Here is a 23,933-nt window from a genome sequence, read left to right as displayed (position 1 = left end):
ATTCTGATGCAACAGTACGAAAAACCAAAATCACATTCTTGGCTAACATTTATAACGCCAGTCTGTCCTTTAGTATGACAACCAATGACGTCAGGACAGAAATGACGTCGATAATATCGATATCGATATGATATCGAGAAAAAGGCAAATATCGTATCGATATCGTATAGTTTTGAAAACCTGTATCGGCCCATCCTTATTTAGACATGTAAAGCAAAGCTTTGTATGCCAAAGAGCTATATCTAACTGCAGACAGTACTGTTTCGGCCTTCTGGGCCTCAACAGTGCGGTGCTGATACTAGGATGGAGGTTAAGCTGTATAGCCACCCCAAATGATCCCACACTTGTGGTATCATCTAAGCCATGCCAGAGTGCTCAAACTAGTAAAAACTAGTGAGCATTTTTAGTTGGATTTTGAGCCTTTCGCGTGAGAACCTTTTGTAGTTGGAATAAACCTTTGTTTTTATCTTTAACTGTGAAATCGTGAAGTTCAGCGCAAGCATTCACGACAAAGGTTTCTGAATTGACAAGGGAATCAAGAGTTTCGTATATCGTGTTGTGAATGTCACAACTTTTATCGAGCGACAAAAGTAGCTTTAGTTTTAGTTCAAATTTTAGGGGTGAGGAGTCTAAATGTTTCTTTATGTTAGATGCACGCTTTTTAAATTTCGATATCTTTACAAGCAATAAATAGACGTGAAAAGCGGTCTATTTTCAAATAAATTAAACTCTGAAAAGAGTCACGAGACACTAAGCCCAGAGGGCTTTTGATTTTGCCTTCCCTCCGCCGCGAAAAAAAAAGAAACCCTGATCGCAGGTTAGATCTGACGAAGTCTGTAGTTATCAGACGATACCGGTCGGAGAATAAAAGTTGAGTCAAAAAGATTTCTTCGTTGCTTGTGCTGCTCAAAAGTACTTTGTTAATTTTTTTTCCGATGACTGTTATACACGTCATAACAGACAACGCAACACCCTTCAAAAAACTCTATGAAATAAATAAAGATTATACTACAACCAATCGTTCCAGTTACAAATTCTCCGTCACGGATCTTTGGGAAGTTTGGAATCCAGATCTTTTAAACAAAACGGCAGGTATTATTTTTGGCATCGGAAGAAAACGAGTGGAGAAAATAAAATAAAAATGTGTTTTGTTGTTTTAGCTACGTGTAATCGTGGGTATGTCCTCGGTCCTTGGTATGCTGTTTAACAAATTTTGGTCAATCTCAATTTTAGCTTTTTCTTAAAAAACGTTCTTGAAAAAAGAGTTACTTTCGTACTGATGTCGGATAAGCGGGGGGTGGGGGTGGGGGTGGGGGGTGTACTTCTAATAAACTTGGGTGGGAATGTGTGGTGCGTTTTTTTGTAAACCCTTACCAGTATTACAGACTGAAATGTGCGATTTTCCCTTGTGCCCCTATTGCAGACCTGTCCCAAAACTCACTATCCAGTAAAGACCATTAACAGATTTGGGCCGGTTGTGTAGACATTTGAGAAGAGCTTTAAACTTTCAGTCAGTGCACATTGCACATATGGGAGATGCGGTGGTCTAATGGTTAGTGCGCTGGACTCCGAATCGAGCGGTCCGGGTTCAAGGGGTCATGTGTTGTGCTTGGGCAAGACACTTTGGGTTGGGTACCGTGAAGCTCCGTAGCCTGCAAGATTTTTCAATGTTGCTCTTCTCTGTGAGATTTATGATCACATAATGGAGTCCAAATCTATCCTCGTGATCTTGATAAGTTGCGTGTCAGCCCTCGCTTCTACATCAGGTGGGTAAATCCTTACTCCTTGGGCAATACGGAGAGATCAAACTCCGGCCGTGCAAGCTGATATCACCATTACTAAGCTGGTTCGTGCTGCATGGATCTTTATTTTATCGTCGAGAAGTCGATTTCGTTTATAACGCATTCAAAGAAATTACTTAAGAACCATGAATTGTTTTGTTTTAACGAAATTGACAAAGAATAACTGATACACGCTTAGATAAACTGTACAGATTCAATCTGGACCCTTGCGTCACGATCATGATCAGATCGCTTTGCATCTAATTTAGTCGTTTCACTGTTCCAATATCCAAACCGACCTTTATCGATCATTGTGTACGTTTGAGCGTGCTTGTAAATGGTTAGAATATCCATTATCAGAGTCGGTTCAAGATTCAAGTAGCTGCGAGATTTAAACAAACATTCGAGAGCGCGCGTGCTTCACAGACCCCGTAAAATTTTTGCTAATTTGTAACAATTCATCATTAATCTTATCATCAATTTTTTGTTTTTATTTTGGTTCTTAAATTGTAGTAATATTTCGTTTATAGCCATCTTAGGCTTGAAAAAAATAATTTCCCTTTTACGTCAAAGAGTAAAGCTTGTGTGATATGTTATAATGCGTTGAGACATGAAAATTAATATCAAAACATTTGTCTCTTATCGCCCCCATTATTGACTCAACTGGTTTTACATGTATCACATTGAAGTTGCGATGTCGTGTCTGTTGCGGACAGTCACGTTTTTATTTTTGTTATGTAACACAAGTCACGTTTGCGGTTTTGTTTGCACAGACACAACTTGATTGATGCCTGTGGATTGACAACCTGATTTTCCGGTTTTAAAATTATTTTGTATATTAAGTTTCTGAAGCAGGCGGTGTTGGACACGACTCGCAAAGCATGCCGGAAGAAATTTTCAATTGCACTCATTATCGTCTGATCGCCGATCTGTAAACATCACCTCGCGGTGCGAAGATATTCCAATGCTGAAAGAAATATCGGAGGAAATCCATATCAAATCTTTCGCGAGCCTAGTAGCACCTATAGATGATCATAGATGCGTATTGCTGGATTCATAAAGGCGATATTTTACGGCGGAACAACTCATATTTTGGATTCGAAACATCGCGGTTCGTCGACTATTGGAAATATTATTCGATTCCAGCACGTTTGTGATCGAAGTAAACGGGCTAAAATTGAACTTATCTTTGGCGCTTTGCTTTTCAGAAATGTTGAGTAATGAATGAAGTACGTCGATGTATTGCTGGCCAACGCAGTTCGCTGAGTTGTTTTACTTGGAGGGCCCAACGGCCGTTTTGATATATATGCCGAGTATCGGCCAAACAAAATGATGATATAAACACTTAATATTCGTCTTCTTGAATAGATAGGTGGAACAAATGCATATTTCTTGTTCTTCAAGCGAGTTGCGCGAAGGATAAGTGGAACACATGTATATTTATCGTTCTATTAAAGCGGGCTGCGCGAAGGATAAGTGGAGTACATGCATATTTTTCATTGTTTATGTTGCGCGAAGGATAAGTGGAATAGTTTACCATTTTCACTCATTGCCAACGAGACAGCCGAGCCAAGAGGTGAGGCTGTCGAGGCGGCAGAATCATAGAGCCGTGTGCGTGTGAGTGTATAGGCAGAGAAAATCTTACGTTCTGCGTAAGGGACTTTTTTTTTTACCATATTTGGGTGTAAGTAAACCCCATATTTGGGTTGTATTGTTCTTCCCAACTGGTTCCCAGTCTCTAACTCCTTGCTAGAGAGCAAATGACCAAAATGGCATCCACGCGGCTCGCTGTTAAAATTTTCAATGTGGTCATTCATCCCTTTACCGATAAATACCCCTTTAGGGAACTATAAATCGAAAGAGAATACCCTACAGAATATTCGACCGCCGAAAAAATGAACATCAAGGTCTTCAAAGCGATGAAATAATCTTTTGACTTTGGAGTCCTTTGATTTACGATCGAAGAGAGACATGAAAATCAAAAGCGGACTGTTGACTTCAAATAGAGTTTTCTTGACTTATGAGAATGCCGAAGTCGGGTAAATGCTTCCTTTTAGTGTTGATTGTGTTTATAGTAATTTTCGACCGATGATTTATTCCAAATCAAATACCGTTTATATTTTATTTGGCACGCATTTTCGCTCCGCGTAGGAATAACATCAATTCAAAGCGACGCTCACTAAAATTACTGCATGTCATACACACAAGAAAGTCAAAAGTTGTTTGCTTCTAACGGCAAATGTAATGTTAACTTGAATAAAAATTTTGTCTCCAAATAATCCTTGACCGTTCAAGTTAGCGTAGCAGACATCTGTGTACGTTTTTTAGTGTGTTTAAAAGAGTGCGCGATCGCGAGAATACGCGCGCTGGTAACTACGGCGCCTGCTACGCAGGCTATCAAGCCTGTGTCATTTATGAACACCAGAGAAATAGCCCTTTAATTACATATTACCTAAAATACAATTTACCATAACAGTGGTCATTTCAAATATAGTTCTATCAAAAACCGTTCAAAATCTGTTCTTATGAACAAACATGAGTATTTCGCTCGTTGGCACTTACCGATAGGTACAACTAGTTAATTATGCCGCTCATTGTCCGGCGTGGATAAGATATGGGAAAAGATTGTGGCCGAGGCAATGAGCGACTGGGTGAGAAAGCACTATAGCTGTGTATTACGTCGCCGAAGGGGAGGTGGGAGGGTCGAAAATTTGTTCGGACTTCCCGGCTTGCGTATCTCTTTCGAAATGTCCCGAAACTAAGCAAAGAGATCTTTAAATACCGCGATTGTGCACATGCTGATTAGGCATTACATAATACAACTATCTATAAACAAACAGGGTTATGTAATCCACGCACTTGTGAATTCCGCGTCATAATTATGAATGAGAATAGTGGCTTATAATGAGAGTGAAGTTAAGAGTAAAGAAAACGCCAAGAGCTAAGGCGGACAGAATAACACCAGTGATGTCTGCCGAGGAAAGGAAAACGTAAGACAAAAACGAAAAAAGAACAAAAGGGAAAAACCCCACTAGCCAAGCCGGACCAGGAATCCGTCGTAAACGGATTATAGGGTGTAAATTAGAATACCCTTCTGATCGCGACAAGGCCAGTGGAGGGGGTGGACTGACTATTTTTTTATTATTTTAAAATGACATAATATTTTGAATTGTTAAAATTCTAGCTAGGGGAGAAGTGAAGGATAAACATAACTCCCGTATAACCCAGGTTGTAGCGTCTAAACGTGGATAAAATGCTTAACTCCGTGGATAAAAACGGCCGACCGGCGAGCTTTTGATAATTACAAACTAAACCTACAGAAATATACAATTGTCTATTTAAAGTTCCGCACTGGGATGTGTTAGGTAACAAACCTTACGTTAGCCCAACGTGTTAACACTTTAACCTAAGCTCATTAACACTCAAACAGCAGTAAGCTCTTAAACAAAAGTCCACACAACTACTGTATTTTTCTTGACATGAAAGCTTATCAATTCCAGACCGATAAACCATAACAAAGCACCTAACACACCAACACTTAAAAGGACCGACACATGACTGTTGCCAAATACCCTCGATACCCAATTCAAACTTTAAACAAAGACGACGCATGGCTCTTGCCAACTTAGCTCGACACACGAGCACACTTGAGACCAAAACCGTAACACGTCGTGAAACAAATTGTGCTCAACAAAGGAGCGAACATAGCTATAGCCGACACACGGCATGTTCCAATTTCTACTCGACACACGAGCGAACGTTTTAGCTACAACCAACAGACAGCATCTGCCAATTTCTGCTCGACATACGAGCGAACGTTTTAGCTATAACAGCCGACATACGGCGTCTGCCAATCTCTGCTCGACACACGAGCGACGGAACGTTTTAGCTATTACAGCCGACACACGGCGTCTGCCAATCTCTGCTCGACACACGAGCGACGGAACGTTTTAGCTATTACAGCCGACAAACGGCATCTGCCAATTTCTGCTCGACACACGAGCGAACGTAAGCTACTACAGCCAACACACGGCGTCTGCCAATCTCTGCTCGACACACGAGCGAACGTAAGCTACTAAAGCCGTAATAAACGGGGTCCGCTAATAAATTGCCATAAACAGAACTAGATATAAAGTACACTACGCGATAAACAAACGAGATAGCAAGCGAAAAAGAAAGCATATAAATGTTTTAAAATACCGAGTAATTGTTGTATACGTTGTCCCGCTTCTCCGGAATGCTGTGGAACTGGAAAAGCGGCAGAGACTGGATATAAGCTGAAATACAGTGTAAGTCCTGTAGTTTTTATAGCAGCAGCAGGGTAGGTACAGCCATTTACTTGCTTGGGCTTCGGCGACGTACGGCGAGAGTATAAGAAAATTCGTCCGGACTTCCCGGCTTGCGTATCTCTTTCGAAATGTCCCGAAACTAAGCAAAGAGATCTTTAAATACCGCGATTGTGCACATGCTGATTAGGCATTACATAATACAACTATCTATAAACAAACAGGGTTATGTAATCCACGCACTTGTGAATTCCGCGTCATAATTATGAATGAGAATACGTGTATATTTTTCGTTCTTAATTAAAGCGGGTGCGCGAAGTATAAGTGGAGTACATGCAAATTTCACGTTCTTACTAAAGCGTGTTGCGCGAAGCCGATAAGTGTAATACATGTGTATTTCTCATTCATAAAGCATGTTGAGCGAAGGATAATTATTCGTCGACTGCGGGACTGCGGGAGCATTATAGTTCAACTGCCTGTGGCTGGGCAATCGCTCCGACATGCCGAATATCGGCCAAACAAAAGGATGATATAAACACTACAATAACAAAAATGGCAAGTGAACATTAAAATATAAATACACATGAACGGGAGTACCAAATTAAGCCCTTGTCCTGTAAGAACATCGACAGAAATCACACCATCAACTCTCGCAGAATGCCGCGAAATGGAAGAGAACTGAGTGACATATCAAGGAAAAAACCCCAACTTCAAGTCCAAATTTGACCGTTAAAACGGCGGGGCCCGCCCGGGCCCACCGTACTTTTCTTAAAGTTCAACTATCGAACTTAAGTTCTATGCAAAAATAATCTACAGTACTGATCCTTGTTTGTCAAGAAATGAGCAAATGTTCATCGACGTCGAACGCTTGCGCCAAACAACCCTTTACCATATAGCATGATTTCAATCGACTAGTTTTGAGAGAAAAATCGCTTCCCTTAATTCAGAACTTGACAGATGACTGGCCTAGGTATTATTCTTTCAGCTCCAATAAAATAATCCGTAACAACCGTTAAAGTTTCGCCGGAATCGCACGAAAAAGATGAGACCTTCTTAAAATCCCGCGACAAAATTGTCCGCCATTGCTTCCACCAAGGTGACAAATGATTGGTCGAAAAATGTCACGTGAACCGTGTCCAACACCGCCTGTTTCTGAAGATTCAATTTCAGTTGGAATAAATGGTTTAATCGATCAACAAGCGTGAATTTTGTGCGTCTTCAAAACAGTGTCTTTGGAAGTTCTTTCTGAAAACAAACTGACCGGAAAAACAACAAGTCGGTAATGAAGGGAAAACACGGCATCATGTGTTCATTGATTGAGCAAGTATAGTCAGACCATTGAAATCCAAAACAGACGTCAATATATAACTTCTCCTTAGAATATCAATAAATATCAAGGAAACGGGTTATGAGAATATATAGAAAATTATCAGATGGCAATAAGTAGAAAGCAACGCCTCTTGTCTCGTGCCAAATTATCTAAGAGCGCGGATAATACTCTTTTCATTGGCGATCTGAGTCCCATGGAGAATGTTTGTGGGTTCAATGCTCTGAAAGAACTTTACAGTCATGGAACTTAGAGGGTGTTAATGGGGGTACCCAATTGTCAGTTAACTACTAATTTTTAGGCCAATTGTCAGTTTGTTTAGACGGGTCTTCGAGACGGGTGCAACTTGATTTAAAGCTATTTAACGACGACGAAACGGTTAACTTGAAATTACAAACATCAACAACACGAGTTCAAAGCGATTGCAAAGGTCATTGCGTGACACGCAGATCACGTGTTCAATATGTTCAGTTTTGGCGCGAACACAGTTAACTGCTATTTTTTGGGCAATTGTCAGTTAACTGCTAATTTTAGTTATTTATTAACTTTCCTATTCTTACAGCAAAAATTATTGCGTCATAACCTGAATTATAATAATAAAAATAAAATAATACTGTATAATCAGCACGTCACTGATAAAAAATAAAAAGAACAGCCTGCACGACTCTCACGCACGTGTAATAACCATTTTCATAGTTTCGATTTTACGAGTGTATCTTTGAGAGACCTGCCCCTTTTGTTAATATTAGGAAATGTTTTTTTTTGAATATTTTCTTGTGCAATGGTTGCTGTTCTATAAAATGCCATTTTTTTACGAGTATTTGCTCTAAGTTTAGACTGTGTTTGGTACTGCTGGTTGGCATCGCGTTACAAAAGGCGAGATTTAAGATTCGGTTGAAAGACCTACTTCCTGTTTTTAAAATTAACTTCCACCAGACTTCTTTAGAATAGCTTTTTAGGTAACCTCTTTAGATGAAATGTGATTGGAAGTGCTTGATCTTTTAGATCCTTGTTCCCAGGACTTTTCTCTTTGTCGGATTTTCTCATCAAGTTTTGTTTGAGAGGAATTTGTTCCAAGCAGTCTCAGGCGTCTCATTGATAAAACCTTTCCTAATTCCTGGTGGGTGACACGGGGAGTACTAAGTGTACTGAAAATTTTCAGTGGGCTTGTAATGGGTGTGTATGTCAAGCACTGATTAGTATGATGCAACCACCATTTTAGTGTTTGTATGTAACAAATGTAAGTCAAATGCACCGAGTCCAAACTTTGAACTGTGCTTTACCATGTCAAACGGTACGCGACCTCCGTTTTCGTTTCAATGTCGATCCTTCGTCTTCATCTCGATAAAAAAACTTAGAATAACTTTGACCACTCCCCACTGGACGCCATTACGGAGATCTACATGTGCCTGGTACGACCCTGGTATCCTTCGCATAATTTAAATATCAGTTAATATGTCACCTAGTCACGCAGCTGGGCAGGTAAATGCCACGAAATATTTTCTGTTAGGAAAAAACTTGTTGCTTTTATTTACAACAGCAATCGTATTCAGTATAATTAATAGAATATCACTTAACTGGAAACGTTTCATTTATCAGTTAACTACTAACTTTTTGGCAAAATATCAGTTAACTACTATTTTTTTTGTCCAATTGTCAGTTAACTGTTAACCCCATTAGCACCCTCAACTTATGCTTGCGTCACCGCCGTAAATATTGGGAACGCTGTAAGGTTATTTTTAAGAGTCAGTTTTTTGGTGAATATTGAACGGTGGCCCATAAGGGACATCGAGATTTGGTTGTTTTGTTGTATTTTATTTTGAAATCAACGTTTTAGTTCAGGTTCCGGCTTTATTTTATAAGGCTACCCAAAGTTTTTTTAAGAAACCTCCAGAGGTTTTTGGATAATTAGGATTTTTTATGGAAAACCCAAGTTTTTGTTTAAAGAAATACAAGTTTTTTCCCGAAAAATCATTTTTTTTTTCGAAAACTCAACTTTTTAAAAAACTCAGGTTTATTTTAGAAAATTCAACTGTTTTAAAACTCAAGTTTTTTTTAGAAAACTCAACTTTTTTAAAAACTCAGGTTTATTTTAGAAAACTCAACTTTTTTAAAAAACTCAGGTTTATTTTAGAAAACTCAACTTTTTTAAAAACTCAGGTTTATTTTAGAAAACTCAACTTTTTTAAAAACTCAGGTTTATTTTAGAAAACTCAACTTTTTTAAAAACTCAGGTTTATTTTAGAAAACGCAAAAAGAGGATTATGGTAATATAACTAACACCGCAAACCCGTTGAATGCACGCTCACATCGAGACAAGATGTTGTTAAGGGAGGGTTCATAATCTATGTAGAGGTGGGGGAGGGGGGGCTATGGTGATTTCAGAGTTTTTTGAATTGCATTATTTTGGAAGCCCCCCCCTCCCAACCCTTGGTGTGTTTTTCCCTGCCCCCCCTTATTTCATAACCTACAACCGTGAGCAAAATACCATAACCCCCATCCTCAACCACTACCACCCAAAAACCCGTGATGACTAAACCAAGACATTTGTAATGAGAGTGTTAGTAGTGACACTGAACTTTCATCATCACCAGCTGAAGAAGGTGCAGTACCAGAAGTGGACGGAGTGCCACTGCTTTCTGCTTTCCGTTGAGGCCGTCTAGCCTTACCACCAATTGGTATATTAACTTAACTGAGAATTTGGACTCCCTCCTCTGTAGACGCTCCCGCTGGTATCCCATTAATAAAATTTTAAATAACAATTAAACAATTATAAGCGTGCGGGGAAGGGCGAGAAGAGTGAAAGGCACGGTCTCCCTCATTCTATTTCCCCATCCCCGCCTCTAAGTGACGCAAAGAGATCTAAACGGAGAAGGGAGAAACACGGAATTTTTTATAAATAAATGTTGTGAGAAAGCATCAGTGTGAGTTTATTATCATTGACATCGACTGCAATTTATAAGCTCCAGCTAACTAGATCCTTCTACTAAATATGATTAAAGTAACCGTAGCGATTTTTCATGGAAATGTTTTTGATGCACCATCTACACCTTCTTTCACATTGGGTGAAACTTCCGATTCCCCTCCCCTCCCCCCTCTCCCGAAAAAAATGAGCCTAAAGCCTTCTAAATTATGAACCTTCGCTAATGTTGAAGAAAGTAAGATCACTTTTCAGTGTTTTCTGTTTTCACTTATGCCTGTCGAGGAGTACAAGCACAACGTCAGCGTACATTCGCTAGCTATTCGCTTGACACAAGGAATTTCTGATCTAAATTCTTTGATCGGATGCTGTTGCAATCTTGAATTGGACTTCTTGAAATTACAACGTTTTCTTTTATGTGGAATGCCCCTAAACCTGAGTTTTTTTTAAAAAGTTGAGTTTTATAAAATAAACCTGAGTTTTTAAAAAAGGTTGCGTTTTCTAAAAACCTGAGTTTGGGCGTCCGGTGGCGTCCGGGGTGGTAACCGAGTAAAAAAGGTTGAGTTTTCTAAAATAAACCTGAGTTTCTAAAAAAGTTGAGTTTTTTTAAATAAACCTGAGCTTTTTTAAAAAACCTGAGTTTTTGAAAAAGTTGAGTTCTCGAAAAAAATACTTGAGTTTTTGGCAAAAAGCTTGTATTTCCTAAAAATAATTAGTTTCCTTTCAAAAAACTTGAGTTTTCTAAAAAAAAAATGTCCTAAGTTTCCAAAAAATCTAGAGGTTTCTTATAAAAAACGTTGGACAGCCTTATAAAATAAAACCGGAACCTAAATTAAAACGTTGATTTTAAAATAAAATAAAACAAAACAACCAAATCTCGATGTCCCTTATGGGCCACCGTAATATTGACAATAAAAACACTTAAGTTTAGACAAAAATCGACGAGTCTTCAATGTAAGTATAATATCAAAAGAAACGCGAACTATACTTTTGACTTTTGCTTACGTGTACTCTTACTTTACTGTTTTTTTTTTATTCGGTTTGCAATAAACGAAAGGTTCTCACTAGTCAGTTAAAATGATATTATTTATCAGCGTCTGACTTTTTAATCGCGAATGCTTTCCGTGTACTGTATATTGGATCAGTCGCTTTTCTATTTCCCAAACAAATATTTCAGAGCTCGGCCAAGTTTCGTGAGGGAATGACAGCCATTGTCATATCATAACTGGTATATGAAATTTTTTTTAAATATTGAATATTTCAAAAACGCTTTTTTTCAAATACATGTTCTCATATTTTTAGCAAGAGGGTCATCTTTTGCTTAACATAATTTTCTATTGATGGAATATAAGGACGCGCGCGTGCAAAAATTCTTGAACTTCAATAACTGAATTAACAAAACCTGCCTGTTTATTTGTGGACGTGATTGATTCAAGCTTAGAATAAACTTAGTGGTCCGGCTAAGGTGTATGTTGGCATAAAATATGGGAAATATCGTGATCACAAAACCATATGATTTTTAAAAACAAAAAAAAAAAAACACCCCCCCCCGCCCACCTTTAAAAAAAAAAAAATTTTGGCCGCCCCCCAAAAAAAAAAAAAAAAAAAAAAAAAAAAAAAAAAAAATATAAAATTTTTAAAAAAAAAAAAAAAAAAAAAAAAAAAAAAATAAAAAATTTATAAAAAAAAAAAAAATAATAAATTTATTAATTTTTTTTTTTTTTTTTTACCCTTTAATAAGGATGTAATGCTGCCCGTTTTCCCCGAAAACGATTTTGGCCGATTTTCAGAGTGCTATTGGCCCCACTTTCTGTGGAATGGGTGATGAAATCTGGCCGAACTTCCCTGACACGTTTCATGCTTAGTCGCGTTCTGGTGTTTTACATTCAGGACAGTCGGGGGAACAAGTGCCAGTTGATGGCGACATCACTTTTCCGAGAAGTGACTGAGTCCGCGTTTTTCGTCCCAGAAGTTGCTAAACAGCATGACGTATTTGTACGCGCGATTACTTTCGGAGCTCGAGTACTCGTGAGCGCTCGCGCTAGTTTTTGATTGGATGAAATAATTCGGAAATTCTTCGAGTCGTTAACGAAAATTTGCCAAAACCCGCACTTATTGCCCCGACTATAGATGGCAAATTTCTCACTGGTGCTCTTCATCAAGACGCTGCTTGTTTGATAGTTTTTATTTATATTATTATTATTCTTTTTATTTACAGGGGTACGGTATTTTCGTCAAAAAACTGTGAATCATGGATTATATACTTTTATCAATTTCAAAAATACACGAGCCTAAAGAAATGATTTAGATATTTACAAAACACCGAACGCTTTTGACGAGTTGTTCAACCTTCAGAAGATTTTTGAATTAAGGATTTCCAGTTCGATAACCGGAAAACCAGTTCTAGTAACTTCCCATGACAAGTCAGTTCTCTCGTCTTGACTAAGATAGCAAAATGCTCCTCAAGGTACACAATGAGTTGGGGACGAGAGAAGGGGTATCATAACCTTCGCTCTGAGGTTTAACGATCCCTTGGAAGCCATGGGTTACAAAGAGTATGTTCAAATAAGTCTTAATGTTTCTTCATCTGCTCATTTCCCTGTTGCTCATTTCAGACTTGTCGCTGAATAAGAAGCCAGGAATAAATTTCAATTAAGGTTAATATTGACTTCCTCTTTGTTCAAAGCGACGGTAAACAACTGTTCCGCTGTACCGTTCAACGTGACGCTTCTGTCCTGTGGCCAACACAACACAACAAGAGATCAATGCTTGGGTTGGGGGTGCTGTTGGAATTCATCTTCTTCGGTAAATGCTACCCGCTGTTATGGGATAGCTAATAATCAGTCCGCCAGCAACACAACACACACTACAAGTGTTCCCATGACAACCAAAAAGATCACAAGTACCGACGTTGCTTTTTCGACCACGGCTGGGTAAGTTTTGTGCTATGTTTGCATGTGTAATGGTGTAGCCTCCCACGCGGCGGCGTTCGTGGTGAGGAGTGTAACACGATCGCCCCTAAAAACGACTGCGTGGGAGGCTAGTAAGGATAGAGAAGGCTTGATTCTATTTATTCGGTTCGTTACGCTAGCAGAAACGCTGTGTGACAACCCAAATAGCCAGTACGAAAATTCATTTGAAATGTTTACGCAGTCTGGCAACTCCTCGCCTATGCACCCTTATAGTTTCTGAATATTTTTCGTGCAATGAAACATACCAGAAGCAAAATGAAAATGTATCGCTTCAGTTCATCAAAGGCTGCTTTCAGACAAACGTATAACTTACTGATAATTCGCAAACAGCAACTGTATTTTGCTTCCAATCGACAGTTATCTGGTTTTACAGTCGAACCTCTTTAATACGGACACTAAAGGGACAAGAAAGAGTGACCGTATTATGGAGTTGTCCGTTTTACAGCGGTAGAGTTTATATGAATTTTGGTCTGTTTCGGACCAATTGAGCTTTCCGTAATAGGGAGGTGTCCGCATTCTAGAAGTAGCCGTAAGGAGAGGTACAACTGTAGTCGGCACGCATAGCGGACCTATATTTCGCGTTACTCGTTTCAAGACATTGCAACTAAACTGTTTGTAGGGGTACTTACGTTCATAAAACATGCAACTAAGCCGTTTGTGTGGGTACTTACGTTCATATAAAAACCAAGAACTCAGCTAGCCAGTGCCCAATTCCCTCTATGAGACAAGTCTTCAGGGAATAATGGTAGTTGTTGTAAGCGTTTGCAAGTCAATGGCATGTTTTGTTGAATACAACTTCCATGATTCCCTGCAAGTGTGTCTCATAGTAGGGAATTGGGCAATCTTTGAGATGATACTCCATTGTGTTTGTCACTGTATTGAACTTTAAACTTTTGCTATTCCATTTCTAGTCCGGAGGGCACGTGCCACGTGTATCGTGGTCAGGTGTGTGACACGTGGTTGAACGTCACTATGCTGGAATACCGCTGGACACCGCGGTTTATTGACAACAGATTTGGACTGAATGGAACTGAAGGAGTGATTATGGAGTTCATGTACGCCATCAACCGAATAGATGGCCAGGAAAGGTGTAAGAGGATTCTAAAGGCTCTTCTCTGCGAGTATTTCCTTCCGCCGTGTAACAAAAACAATGAGCGGTACAGTTACTGTAAAGAAGATTGTGAAGCTGTTTTTCAGACGTGCGACTCGGCCATGCGAGAAATGCTGGGAGCTGCAAAATACATTCTCGAAAAACTAGGATTGGAGTTTGCTCACGTTGGAGTGCCCAACTGCACTACAAAGCGTTATTCTGCTGACTTTGAAGCTGAGAATACCACGTGTGTTCATTTTGGATTCTTTAGTAAGTGCGCATTTTTACACGACGTTATGACGTCATCAATTCATACATTGTCAAGCAATTGACGTCCAACAGGCCTTTGCAAAACAGGTCCAAATATGTAAGAGAGAAAAAGAAGCTGAGAAAATAGAAGACGCCTTAAAAAAGTAGATTGGAATGACTTCACACAAACGTCCAAATTTTTGAGCAATGTATATCACCTATTTTGGAATACGTTTTTGCAATATTTGACTTGTAAACAACTGCATTGAAACATTTTGCGCAGGGGTGGATATTATAGCAAACTGATTTACTGCAGTTTGTTTACATGGCAATAACAATACTCGTAGGTATTTTTAAAACGCCGTTTCCTAATCACATTTTGAGGATTAAAAAGGTTAAAAACAGGAAAGAAGCTTAGAATGGAAACGTGTTTCACTTTGGATTTGCAAATAAGTCTTCCCAAGAGAAAAAACATATTTAACATTAATTCTACGGAACATGTGTCCTGTAGCGCTTGTAAACTTAGTCTTTTTTCCGCTAATTCACTGGTTTTGTACAACTTGTTCTTCTTTTTGCAGACTTTACTACTTCTGAACCGAGCATGGAGCCAAGTACAGAGGGCAAGTCAAACACCGCCGCTATAGCTAGTGGGATAGCTGGTGTTGTAGCTCTTTTTGTTGTTATAATTATCATCGCTTGTGTCTCGAAGAAACGAAAAAGAAAACCGCTGAAACTGGCGAAAGGTGTCGAAGGCGTCACGTTTACAGCTGTTTCCATGAGAGACAGAATTAGAGCCGAGTCCATGCGCGCCCTAGACGAGAGCAAAGTCCTGAGTCTGTTTAATCCTGATGACATAAAACAGCTTCCGCTGACCAGCATAGAGTACGTACGGGACCTTGGATCCGGGAACTTTGGTTTAGTTTTTTTGGGTATGTATACTGAAAAGCTGATAGAGATAGATAGAGATACGAATAGACACGAAATAATTGCCGTTCAATGGTGACACGACTTTTTTCAGAAATAATCACTTCTTCATATATCTTCCGTCATACTACCGCAATTTCAAATGACAAAACATTCCCCTTATTTACAATTAATGTGCCATTTATTTCAATATTTTCAACATTTCATTTTTTAGGAAAGGCTTACGGTTTGCTCGAGGGCAAAGACGATGCAGAGCTATTGGTTGCCGTTAAAACTCTGAAAGAGGGCAGCTCAACGGAAACCAAGGAAGACTTTTTTCAGGAAGTTGCTTTGATGTCTCTTTTACATCATGAAAACATTGTTGAATTGTTAGCTGTCTCCACGGACGAGGAACCTTATGGAATGATATTTGAGTTCATGGACTTAGGCGATCTAAATCAATATCTTAGGAAAGCTGGACCATTTTTTGAAGGCGACGAGAAAGAGAGAGGTTAGATGTTACTCAGTCATATGCAAGCCGTTTCTTAGCAGTCACTTTGTAGTCTCTTACATGAAGTCTATTTGCTGTTCTGTAGTGAGTGAAGGCGTTGGGACTTTGCGTCAGCTAGTAGTTCCCCAGACACCTTGGCGGGGAGAGTATGGGGAGAAAAGTCTTAATAAAACGAAGGATCCTATAGCACTCCTTTCCCTCACCTCCCCTTCTAGTTTTTTCCCTAGGTTATTTTCTCTATTAGACCAGTTACACGGCGATCAAGGCTGCGCACGAGCCTTTCTAGACCTCGTCTTTTCTCAGGTTGGAGGTATATAAAAGGGTAAGGATTTCACGATTTGAAGTAAAGATAACAGCAGGGAAAACTGTCATTTAGGTATCTAAACTGGGCATTCAAAATATCTCGACCAGGCGCATCTTTCCTTTAAAAAAATGGTACAGTCAACTCTCTTTTGACGGACACCTCTATGAGACGGACACCTCTATGAGACGGACACCTCTATGAGACGGACACCTCCATGAGACGGACACCTCCGTAAGACGGATAGCAGCTGTTGGCCCGTTCCTGCCATTTTTCAGTCATTTTACTGTAACTCAACTCCCTATAAGATGGACACCTCTCTAAGACGGACAGTTGGAGCCGGTACCGACAGTGTCCGTCTTAGAGAGAGTTGACTGTATATACAAGGGTAAGGTTTTGGACTACAGGGTGGAGCCGCCCCGTTTGAACCGGGGACTTTTCCCGTTACTTGTGAAATGAAAGCTTCTGTCTAAGGAGAGGGTTATTTTTTTTCCCACTTACAGTTACCATGACGCCTGAAGATCTGATGTCCATTTCATTACAATGCGCCGCTGGCATGGAACACCTTCAGACGCTGAGGTTTGTTCACAGGGATTTGGCCACCAGGAACTGCCTTGTGGGTACAGGTCTGGATACAGCTCTCATTGTTAAGATCGCTGATTTTGGTATGTCCCGGGACATCTATGCTTCGGACTACTACAAGGTAAGTTCAGCTCAGGCAGAGCTGGAGATGCTAAGAATAATTACATTTCAATAAGTTTTAGACGAATACCGTCGGCACTCGCTCACGTGCATCCCTCTTACTCCTCCGCAGAAAGCATGAGGTCGACGACCTTCTCCCCTACGCGCTCCCCACGCTCGCCGCTCCTTCCTCTTATTTTCCCCCTCTTTTCTCGCTTGACAGGCTCAACAAAGGAGATATATAACGCTCCCTTTCCCTTCTAAAAATACTTTCTGTACTTGTTAAAACGGTTCTTCTTCAGAAATGTCCACCCTTAAGCTGTCGAGTCTTTTTTATTTTTTTAAAATAAAAAAAAATACACCCCCGGGGGGACTCGAACCTACAACCTTCGAATTAGAAGTCCACCACGCCACCGGGGCTACCGTTTTACGTAGAGTTTTAAACGAAATACTGATTCGTTTTAGTTTTTCGACTGTCATTGGTTAAACTGTTATTCATAACCTGTTAAGTTTGTGGGGCGTTCATTGTTGACAGTGTAACACTTCATCAACCAGCTTAGCAACAAAAAACGTTAAGATACCAACGCTCGATCGCGAGCAAACATATTTTATAATTTGCGTACTATTACTATCAACTCGCGTTATTAGGGGGCAAAATCCGCTGGAAGAAAAAAAAATGTAGCCGGAGAATCATCCAACTGAAACTTTCTCACAAAAAGCAATTGATCTATATTTTTCAGAATTATACGTCTTAGCTTTTTCCTAAAACTTTTATTAAGACATTCATAAAGCGAGTGAAGTTAATCGGTGCGCGCAAAACAGCGTTTGAAAACAGCACAATTGTGAGCAGCATAACTGAATAACAAAGAAATCGTTCGGTTTTTTAAAAATTCGGATCGCCAAACTGGGCGGTTTAAAAATTAATTTGCCATAATTTTTTTGAATATTGACCGTTTTCTGCGTTTAGAAACGATCATTTTATATCGCTATATCTGGTGGATAAATATCGGTTTTATTTTCCCCAGGTGGAGGGCAAAGCAGTGTTACCGATCCGCTGGATGCCTCCCGAGGCTTTACTGCTTGGCAAGTTTACTCTGGAGTCTGATATCTACTCCTTTGGAGTCCTGTTGTGGGAAATCTACACACTGGCTCTGCAGCCTTACTATGGATACACAAATGAAGAAGTTTTGGAGTTTATTAAAAAGGTTAGTCATAAGCGTATGAACTATGAAGCATTTTTTTTGGAAATATCGTACAATTCTGCGCTATCTTTTTCTCTGCGAGATTTTTGACCTAAAATTTTAAGTCGCTCGCCGCTAATCGCTCGCCGCTCGCCGCTCATGGTCGCGTTTTTTTCACGTTCGTTCTACGCAAATTTTTGAAAAGAAAAATAGTATGTTTGCAGTGTTAAATGATATGTTCAAATATTGTGGTACACAAGAACCAAGCTGTATTGTCAGTAACTGTTTGATTTCGAAAGGAAAATTTTAGAATAAAAATGCACTTGGAAAGCCTCTTTCCAAAACCACATTTCGAAACTTTGTAGATCTTCGTTTGTTTGATAGTGGATGCCGATTTTCAGTCAAGTCAATCAAAGGTTCACCATCCGACCTCTCTGTGAACGAACTCGTCAAGTTTTTACTGGATACCGACAATGGTTTGACAGAAATTTATATATTTTGATAATCACGAAACGGCTCGACGATTACTCCGGTGAAAAAATATAGCTGTCTTTTAAAACTTTCAACACTCCAATGTTGGCAGTATTCCAGCCGTCATAACATTGACAGTGAAGTATTCATATCCACAGTTTTGTATGTTCCGTGGCGCAATGGTAGCGCGTCTGACTCCAGATCAGAAGGCTGCGTGTTCAAGTCACGTCGGGGTCAGCTTTGACTTTTTTCCTTTTTCCTTTTTATTCTTTTTGCTTTACTAATAATTCGAATTTTTTTATAGAGTACAAGCAGTCGCTCATTTTGCTTTATAAAATCCGTGGAACGAACACAAAAATAGCGTGCGATCGATCGAGTGCGAAGTTAGCGCGCTACTCGCGGCACCGTTCCAACTTCGCGCTTGATCGCTCGCTATTTTTGCGTTCGTTCCACGGATTTTATTAAAGCAAAATAAGATACTGCTCGCAGTGTAAAATGTTTCAGTACCATCACGCCGTTTTAATATTTTCAAGGTAATCTGTACTACCCAGTTCTCGTACGATAATTTTTTCCCGAACGCTCACTGTGAATGGTCTTCCGATTTTCTTAAAATCAGTAAATATTTTTTTTAAAAATATATATTTTTATCGGCATAAAGATTATGTAAAATTTATAATTTAAAAGCTTGTGGGTGGGACTCGAACCCACAACCTTTGAATTAGAAGTCCAACACGCTAGTCCATTGCGCCACAGGGGCTTCCATGAAAAGTGATGGTGAAAAATTGCCCTTTATTATTGAGATGAACTCTTTGCCCAGTTACGTCACAATAGGCAACCACGCGGGTCACGCGGTATTGCGTCATATTCTATAAATGACCAGAATTCTTAGGTTTTCTTGTGATACGGTATTTTAAAATGAAATCACTCGACAAATGTAAAGCAATATCTCGCGTAGTGTTTCGCGTATAATTTCGCTAGTTTCGTAGAGTGGTTTGAGCAAATATCTGCACGTAACGTAACACCAAAAAACAGCTCAAATCTGACCATACGTAAATAAATCCCGGCGTATCGACTCCCTATCGCATGAAACGAAATCGAATTCGATTTTGTTCGGTCATCGAACGAAATCGCACACAAAACTTTTTTGCAGTTCGATTTCCGAACCAAATCGAACGAATCGAATATCATTCTTCGGATCTAAATATGGAAAAAAAGAAAAAAGAACTTCGGATGACCTGATCAATTTACGTTTTTATCATCAAGTATTGAAAACCGAACGTTCTGTTTTGCTCGATTCAGAATATTTTGTGAAAACGATGAAGTTCAGTACAGTCAGACTTTTTGTTAGTTCGATTTCTTCGATGACCGAACGATCGTTCGGTCATCGAACTCACTCGAACTTAGGTTCGAAAACCGAACGTTCGATGTGATACGCCGGGATAAATTGACGGTAGTAAAGTAAAATTTACAAACGATACGAACCATGAGACTGATTTTGTGAGTAGGAAGCGTTCTCTCGGCTCGATTTGTGCGTTTCCCGGTGTACGTTTTAGGATTTGTCTGGCACTGTGAACTAGCCTGAGAGATCAACGCTTCTAAAAGGTAAATGCCACGCAAATTAACTTAACTTTTTTCCATAATTTGTATTAAATACATGACTCGTAAAGTATTCTAAAAAAAATACGCGACTCGTGATTTCTTGATACCAATAGTAGTCTCTCTCGCAGCCGTTGTTTGTTGTTTGGGTTAGTTACGTAACGTTCCCTCCCACCAAGCGTTGCGTGACGACACAAATAACGGCTGCGAAGGAAACTACTAGGGACCTAGCCTGTTCCAGGCTCTCGGTTTGTGGGGAAAGAGCGAAAAAGCGGGCGAGCGCGGAAAACCGAGAGCCTGGAACAGGCTACTAGGGACCCTGTTAATGAACCTATAAATTCTCAAAACTAACATTGAGAGGAATTTCTGTATCAATTAAGAGAATTTATATCTTGTATCACAGGGAGTACATCTGGGTCAACCTGATGACTGCCCAGATCACGTGTTCCAAATAATGAAGAGTTGTTGGCACAAAGAAGTTTCACAGAGACCGAACTTTACCTTGATGATAGCTCAGCTCAAACAGGAAGTGACGTCACACTACGACTCACTGGACAATTCACTACCAGTCAGTGACAAACAACCGCTGTACCAGAACATTGGCGTCTTGCCGGAGGAGATAAAAGGCAAGTTAGAAAGTTACAGTGCAATACGAGGAAGGAGGACTCGGCGAACGAACACTTCTACAATCATGCGCAACTGTTTAAATATATTGCTTGTTTGGGGCTGGGAGACTCAGGGGCATGTAATTGGGGCGAGAAAAGACTGAATTAAACTGGCGAAAAAATGAAACATTTCGACATTCTTTGAGGCCCTGTCAGGGGAGGGGTACCGTTCTTTATCCCTTATCCCGATCATTTTGAGGGCAGTTATTCCTTATCCCTAAAATTACCAAAGCTGTTATCCCTATTATTTTGATTTTTATTATCTCAAAAATTCAGTTGTTATACCTTTATCCCTATAATAATTTTGCGAGTTATCCCCTATCTCTAAAACACCTAACACGGCCTCTGCTTTGCTCGCCTCGCTATTCTGGGTACCCGAGGGTGAGGGTAGGCTCTTACCGATAGTGCTAGCACTTTTTTTGGCATTATTTGGCTTCGCGATTCCAAGAGGTTGAAGAGGAGACTGGGTTTCTAGAAGGCAACCACTGACGTATCAAACCTATTCCCCAGGCCACATCGGCTCCTTTGACTAAAATGAGGGCATAATGCATCTTTGGACGCCATAAATAAAGTCAGATTGTGCTTTTTAACACAAAATAATACAAATAGTCTGTCAAAAATCCAAAATAATGCTAGCAGTGCTTTTTGGGATAAAATGTAAAAAAAAAAAATGCTCGCGAAGCCAAATAATGCCAAAAAAAGTGCTAGCACTATCGATAAGAGCCTATCCACGTGTAATCGAGGAACAATAGAAGTCAGCCAGCCAAGGCAGAAATAGCTCGAGAGCGTACCCTGACATCAAACATTGATCGTTACATTTTATTGTTGAAAAATGTAACTGAAAATTTGAAAAATGTAATATTCTATGTTTAAAAAAATCGGAAAAAAGTGAGCATTTTTATGCAACCTACGAGCACTTTTTAAAAAAAATTAGCATTATTTTAGCACTTTTTTGGCAATAAACGAGCACTTCTTTTAGCATTTAATGCTTTTTTACGAGCACTTTCGGTAAGAGCCTAGGTGAGGGTGGGGTTCCAATGTTAAATCGAGTGACCGAATTAACTGTATTTCTTTCGTTCCTTTAGAAGAGACCAAGCCCGCGAACCAAGCTACCAGGAAGATTTCCCAGCAAGCCCCAGGCACCCCACAGAGTGGCCATAGTGTGAACCCGAGCTCAGCTTACATCAATGTGGCATGTAACCCTGGTTTCCATAGTGACGACGTGGAAGGCGTTTTCGAGGAAGCAGTTGTGTAGGAGGGAAAGCTTGGTGAAAATGAGCGAATTACATAATAAAGTTTAGCACGAATCTAAACAGCCGATCGTACTTGCACCCACCTTTCTTTTAAAATGCGAATCCTACTGAGCTCGTTTAAACTGAATTTCCGAGGCTGTGGCTTAATATAAGTAACGACACACCCCCACGAGCTAGAAATATTTTAAAGATTCTCAAGCCAGCTGATTACGATGACTGCTGGCTCAGATGATTGCAGCATAGTATCTGAATGCTCGTTATGACGTCAGTTGTGGGCCAGATAAATTACCCCTTTCAGAACTAAAGCTCTATTTACCAGTTCTCCTTACATATTTTCATACCTTTCATTTGATGGTAGAAGGGAGAAATTATATTTTAAAGACTGTTCAGAGAAAAGGCCTCTGGACTAAAGTAAGGGATAAGTTGTTTTCATTTGCAGCCATATTGGCTGTGGATAGGAGTATTATAACTGGCTTTTATTTACTTTTTTGCTTGTAGTATTGGCAAGAGTGATTTTACAAAACCCGTGTGCGCGTAAAACAGAATATGTAATACTCATCGTGTTGTTGTCAAAAGAAACAGATTAAAACAATTAGTAGTATTTAATTATGTAGTATGTATTTCACAATATAGTAGCACAGGCATCCCTAGCAACAGTAACGTTAAATATGTGATCCCTTTTTATTCAGGATCTTAGTCATATCCTGCACGTATTTCTTGTGGGTATTTTATTGCGGTTTAGACCATTATGGGGACGTTATTTGTATATAAAATAAGTTACCAATGTAATCTTGTTCAAACTCGATCTGACGAAGTCTGTAGTTATCAGACGAAACCGGTCGGAGAATAAAAGTTGAGTCAAAAAGATTTCTTCGTTGCTTGTGCTGCTCAAAAGTACTTTGTTAATTTTCTTCCCGATGACTGTTATACACGTCATAACAGACAACGCAACACCCTTCAAAAAACTCTATGAAATAGATAAAGATTATACTTCAACCAATCGTTCCAGTCACAAATTCTCCGTCACGGATCTTTGGGAAGTTTGGAATCCAGATCTTTTAAACAAAACGGCAGGTATTATTTTTGGCATCGGAAGAAAACGAGTGGAGAAAATAAAATAAAAATGTGTTTTGTTGCTTTAGGTACGTGTAATCGTGGGTATGTCCTCGGTCCTTGGTATGCTGTTTAACAAACTTTGGTCAATCTCAATTTTAGCTTTTTCTTAAAAAACGTTCTTGAAAAAAAGAGTTACTTACGTACTGAAGTCGGATAAGCGGGGGGTGGGGATTGGGGTGGGCGGTTACTTCGAATAAACTTGGGTTCGAATGCGTGGTGCGCTTTTTTGTAAACCCTTACCAGTATTACAGACTGAAATGTGCGATTTTCCCTTGTGCCCCTATTGCAGACCTGTCCCAAAACTCACTATCCAATAAAGACCATAAACAGATTTGGGCCGGTTGTGTAGACATTTGAGAAGAGCTTTAAACTCTCAGTCAGTGCACATTGCACATATGGGAGATGCGGTGGTCTAATGGTTAGTGCGCTGGACTCCGGCTCGAGAGGTCCGGGTTCTCGGGTTCAAGCTGTGGCCGGGGTCATGTAGCTTCATGTGTTGTGCTTGGGCAAGACACTTTGGGTACCGTGAAGCTCCGTAGCCTGCGATCAAAAAGAAAGCTTGATCGCAGGTTATGGGTACCGTTGTATTCAATGCTGGGGGTAATTATGCAATGGACTAGCATCCCATCC

General features: G+C 39.7%; 1 protein-coding gene, 1 long non-coding RNA gene and 1 other non-coding gene across 3 annotated transcripts in view; 2 read left to right on the top strand and 1 right to left on the bottom strand.

Annotated features, from left to right (window-relative positions):
* Positions 1 to 23,933, bottom strand: part of LOC144665172 (uncharacterized) — a 135,941-nt gene that overhangs the window by 103,997 nt on the left and 8,011 nt on the right. The gene's annotated exons all lie outside the window — the stretch shown is intronic.
* Positions 1,580 to 23,054, top strand: LOC144665145 (muscle, skeletal receptor tyrosine-protein kinase-like). The gene is made up of 9 exons (XM_078526316.1): positions 1,580 to 1,766; positions 13,001 to 13,247; positions 14,198 to 14,646; positions 15,204 to 15,554; positions 15,764 to 16,039; positions 16,844 to 17,043; positions 18,047 to 18,226; positions 20,673 to 20,895; positions 22,020 to 23,054. Exons 1-9 carry the CDS (start codon positions 1,703 to 1,705, stop codon positions 22,187 to 22,189), a joined length of 2,160 nt encoding a protein of 719 aa, XP_078382442.1. The 5' UTR covers positions 1,580 to 1,702; the 3' UTR covers positions 22,190 to 23,054.
* On the top strand, positions 18,839 to 18,911 carry Trnaw-cca (transfer RNA tryptophan (anticodon CCA)). The gene has a single exon. It is a non-coding gene; the product is annotated as a tRNA-Trp (tRNA).

This window comes from Oculina patagonica, chromosome 9 (assembly GCF_052425735.1).
Source record: "Oculina patagonica isolate OP01 chromosome 9, crgOcupat, whole genome shotgun sequence".
Lineage (NCBI taxonomy): Eukaryota > Metazoa > Cnidaria > Anthozoa > Scleractinia > Oculinidae > Oculina > Oculina patagonica.
The sequence above is the reverse complement of the archived record's forward strand: the minus strand, read 5'-3'. Positions and strand labels throughout refer to the sequence as shown.

Bases quoted from the DNA above. Each gene is read 5' to 3' on its own strand.
- LOC144665145 (XM_078526316.1), top strand. From the start codon at position 1,703: ATGGAGTCCAAATCTATCCTCGTGATCTTGATAAGTTGCGTGTCAGCC. The intron at 13,248-14,197 runs GTAAGTTTTGTG...TTCCATTTCTAG, and splicing joins GCTTTTTCGACCACGGCTGG to TCCGGAGGGCACGTGCCACG. The intron at 18,227-20,672 runs GTTAGTCATAAG...CTTGTATCACAG, and splicing joins TTTTGGAGTTTATTAAAAAG to GGAGTACATCTGGGTCAACC.